At 52.6% G+C, this 4,533-nt stretch overlaps 1 protein-coding gene across 2 annotated transcripts; it reads right to left on the reverse strand.

Annotated features, from left to right (window-relative positions):
- Positions 1-143: 143 nt before the first annotated feature.
- Positions 144-4,080, reverse strand: LOC112155567 (interferon alpha/beta receptor 2). 2 transcript variants are annotated; one of them, XM_024287279.2, is made up of 7 exons: positions 3,669-4,080; positions 2,705-2,834; positions 2,476-2,633; positions 2,226-2,374; positions 1,950-2,109; positions 1,607-1,716; positions 144-838 (listed from the first exon to the last, which is right to left on the reverse strand). In XM_024287279.2, exons 1-7 carry the CDS (start codon positions 3,721-3,723, stop codon positions 221-223), a joined length of 1,380 nt encoding a protein of 459 aa, XP_024143047.1. In that variant the 5' UTR covers positions 3,724-4,080; the 3' UTR covers positions 144-220. The 2 variants fall into 2 exon arrangements, with proteins under 2 accessions (XP_024143047.1, XP_036065456.1); XM_036209563.1 differs by lacking the exon at positions 3,669-4,080 and adding an exon at positions 3,419-3,583.
- Positions 4,081-4,533: the final 453 nt, after the last annotated feature.

Consider the following 4,533-nt stretch of genomic DNA (forward strand, 5'->3'; position numbering starts at 1 on the left):
GGGGGGGGGGGGGGGGTCCCACTCGCTGCAGTTCTCAATGGAACGTTCCAAAGCTTCTCCCTGCAGAGTGCATTATGGGAAACATTTGACCCTTTGAGGACAGTCTGGATGGTGGAGGAAAGATGATGAAGACAACGAGGGAGTAAAAAACTAATAAAAACTTTATTAACAACCTTATCATCAGCACGTCACCGTATAAAACATCACAGATGATCGACAGCTAGACACTCTGTGCTGGGGGGCGACACATGTACCCGGAGCCGTCATCGTCCTCTTCCTCCACCACTTCCTGTTGGGGGGGCAGGGCGGCTACAACATCTCCTGCCAGCTCTTCCTCTGGCCCCGCCCCTTCCTCTAAAGGTCCGCTGAAGCAGAGGAGATGCTGCTGCTCCTCCTGCTCCTCCTCCTGCTGCTCCTCCTGCTCCTCCTCCTGCTGCTCCTCCTGCTCCCAGCTGAAGGTCACTGTGAGGAAGTTCACCTTCTGAGCCCCCTCCTCTCCGTCCAGCAGCTTCCTTTCATCCGTTCCCTCCCCAGCCGTGCTCACTGGGGGTTCAACGCTCGTCTGAGGGTCCTCAGTTACCAGAGCTTTCTTTTGGCAGGGGGGGGTGGTGGGTGTCGGTCTGAGTCCAGATGATGAAGAAAAGGAACTGGAGGCCCCCTGCCCTTTGTAACCCTCCTGACTGCTGTCCGTCTCCTCCTCATCCTCGCTGTCTTCTGATGAAGACCGACTCAGAGCCTTCTGCCCCCCCGGCGGCACCGCGGGCCAGATGCTGGGGAGAGACGACACCAACTCGGGGAGGGACTGGACCAGAACCTTCTCCAGGTGGTGGATGGTTGTCTGAAAAAAAAGAGCTGCTTAGAGACTTTTAACCAGGTATTCATGAACCAGAGTTCTGCAGAACCGGGTTTATAACTGCTAGGCAATCATAACTCTAGGTCCGGTTCTGTCCAAACTGTAGAGCTGTGGTGCTCATTACAACTCCACTGAAGATACTTGGAAATCAGACCAGCAGGTGTTGAGAGGCCGTTTTAACGGAGTGTCTTTGAAGTAGTGCTGCCACAAACGATTATTGTAAGAGTCGACTAATCGGGTCAAACGTAAACTGGATGTAAAGCTCACATCTTGACCATCTTTAGCTCTGAACTAACTAGCAACTAGATATGTAGCATTAGCTGTGATAATGCTAGTGTGAAAGCTGGGAGCTGAATTTGGCCGCTGAAGATGCTGAAATTGAAAGCTCAAAACGCTGAAGTAGATAGCTGAAGATGCTGACGTTCATAGCTGAAAACACTGAAGCTACTAGCCAGCGGAAACATTAGCTAAATGCCAAATTAGCCTAAAAAACTGAAAAAAGCCAAAACAGCTAGCATCTAGCTTAAATTTGAGCTAAAGTCCAAATTAGCCTAAAATATCTTAATAAATGCCAAAATAGTCCAAAAAGCTGCAGAATCTCATTATAACTTTCAACTTTACTACATTCTGACTTCATATAATATAAAGTAACGACTAATCGACTATTAAATTAGTCGCCAACTATCTTCATAGGCGATTAGTCGTCGATTAGTCGACTAATCGTGGCGGCCCCTCTTTGACGGCAGCACTCACCAGGACTGAAGGCCGCTTGCTGAGGCAGAGGATTCTGGTCCACAAGAACAGACCCACGAAGACGACTGGAACCGTCAACAGCAGGCAGAGCAGAACGGAGAGGAGCAGCTCTGCAGGAGGACATAGCAATCAACAGAACCCCTCCAGAACCCTTCTAGAACCCTTCCAGAACCCCTCCAGAACCCTTCCCTAACCCCTCCAGAACCCCTCCAGAACCCTTCTAGAACCCTTCCAGAACCCCTCCAGAACCCTTCCCTAACCCTTCCAGAACCCTTCCCTAACCCCTCCAGAACCCTTCCAGAACCCCTCCAGAACCCCTCCATAGCCCTTCCAGAACCGCTACCTGTGCTGAAGACGCTGTCCGTGTCCACACACACAGGCTGACTGAAGTTGGAGAAGATCTTCTCCAGTCTGTCAGCAAAGCGGACGGAGACGCAGTACCGCCTGCCGTAGGACAGATGCTGCAGGACCACCTCCCCCATGGAGAACCGGTCCATCTGAACCTGCCAACGGCAGCAAAGCTGTTAGACCAGCAGCTGAAACCACCATCAGAGTTAGTGAAGAACGCTTCGTTCTTCTGATTCTGCTGCAGGAACCAGAACCCGTCTTCATACGGTACCAGTTCTGCAGGTTTGCTGCCATCCCTGATCTGGAGCTGGTATTGGATCCGATTGTAGATGTGGGACAGGTTGCTGTGGGGGGGGCACAGCTTAATGGAGAGGTTCCTGTTGAGGAGTGTGAGGGTGAGCAGCGGCAGGTCCAGATGTTCTAGGAGAAACCCAGACTGACATCAGTCACTTCCTCTGCAGCCGGAGCAGACGTCTGCGTCTGCGTAGACCGGTCTGTTGGGGGAGGGGGGGCAGACTCACCCACAGGCTTGAACCTGGTGATCTCGGCAGCCGGCGAGGTCTGGTTCACAGCCTCCACCCGGATGTTGTAGCTGTCAAACGGATCTTCTCCCAGCGCCGCCGTCAGGTTGCAGGTCAGCAGGACGCTACCACAGCCGTCCACCTCCGTCTCCGGATCCCTGCAGAGAGGAGAAGCGTTTGAACACAGCCTGACCCCCCGTGGACAGACAGATGACGCGTGCACACGCACCGCTCTGTGCTCTTGGTGACTCTGTAGGCGGTTCCTGGGGGGGTTCCTGGTCCAGGCTCCCATGTCAGGAGGTGCTGCAGGTTCCTGGAGGTCAGGTTGAGCCGGGTGGGGGCGGGAAGCTCGCCGACAGCTGTAATGCAAACATCAGGTGACCACCTCCCCAACACGAAATGGTTTATTCCATCTCCAACCAAATGAAATCCACTCGGACGCCGCCATGTTGGAGCCAAACAACATCAGAGCTCCGTGATTGGTCAGTCAGTCTGACGTTTCCACGGTAACCATTCTCACCAATGAGGAGAGAGCTTGTTGGACGGCCACACCCCTTCCAATGAAACGGGGCTACATGAAATCTCTAAAAACGTTGGATGTGGGAGCCAGCAGGCTCCACCCATTTTTATTGAGGCTTCTGATTGGTCCGTTTATAACTTGAACTACAGAAAAAATATGAAATAAAAAGAGGATTATCGAGGAGATGCTATAATCCGATCCAGAATGATTATTCTGACCAATAGAATGCTGCTTATTGGAGCCAGCAGGTACTTCCTGTATGGAACGTGAGGGGCGGAGTCCCTCAGTCCAGCTGAAGGTATACAGTCAGTGGTCATGCCCAAGGATGAGGTGAGAACTGCACCTGTGACCTTTGACCTCAGAGCTGCGATGGATATGGCCCTTCAAGAGGATTTAATCCAGAGTGGATTTGACCTGACTGACCCTGAAGTGTCCCCATCGCGTGATCATTGTCTGACAGGTAAATCCCCGAGCAGAATATTCACAGAACATCAGAACACGTGACACCAAACCCAACATAGACCAGTTCCAGGTCGGAACGTTTGGATTATTCCATCTGAATCCTGGGATCTTCAAAAGAACCTAGGATCAGATCAGATCAGAGTTGGAGCCTCTCTATGGTTCCGGACAGGGTTCTGTTAGGATCCTCCTGTTCACCTGTCCGGGAACTCACCTCCAAGGACCAGCGGCAGCCAGGTGACGATCCAAACGCGTGACGTCATGACCATCAGATGATCACCTCCTCGAGAACACACGGCGCGCGTGCCACCCCCGAAACGTTCTTCCTGTCATTCTGACACCAATGTGTCGCTCCGAACCGGGCCGAGGCCCAGCAGAACCCGGTAACAAACAGTCAGTGGTCCGGTTCTCTCCTGCGGTCCCCAAACTCTCAGCCCACGCGCGCACGCGGCTCCGTTAATCCAGAAGTTCCAGCGTTGGCGGAAAACCCCCAGACCACGCCCCCAACGGTACCGGGAGTCCAGACGGAGCCTGAGACAGCAGAACGGAACCAACAGCACCTGTTTCGGAGCCCCGGAGAGACCCCGCGGAGAACCCCCGAAAAAAGTAAAGGAAGTGAAGACGACGAAGGGGCGGGGCCATCCGCTACCTTCATGGACCTCCGGTCATCCGAGCGCCGTCCGGAGGGGAGTTCGGCGGCGGTACCGAAGAGGTTTGACGGGTCTGAGTTCTGAAGGATGACACGTTGCTGGTTCCGGGAGAAGACCCACTGAAACAACACTGCGGGTTTGCTGTGAGTTGGACGATTCAGACATTAGAACTCTTCGATTTACAGAGCAGATCCTGAAGGCAGCACGGCTGATGGGAAGTCACGTGACTTCTGAGCGGTCTTCAGACGGTGCGAGCCCCGCCAGGGTTCTGTTCATGATTCATCCTTTTATAATCTCCACCAAAGAGTAAAAACACATCAATGATCAACAGATTCAGACATTTAAATGTGAGGATTTCAGAAGTCTGAGTCTGATATGGAGTTCCGTTTGAATATATGCAAAATTTTAACATCAATATTTTGGGATATT

Source organism: Oryzias melastigma, linkage group LG21 (assembly GCF_002922805.2).
Source record: "Oryzias melastigma strain HK-1 linkage group LG21, ASM292280v2, whole genome shotgun sequence".
NCBI lineage: Eukaryota > Metazoa > Chordata > Actinopteri > Beloniformes > Adrianichthyidae > Oryzias > Oryzias melastigma.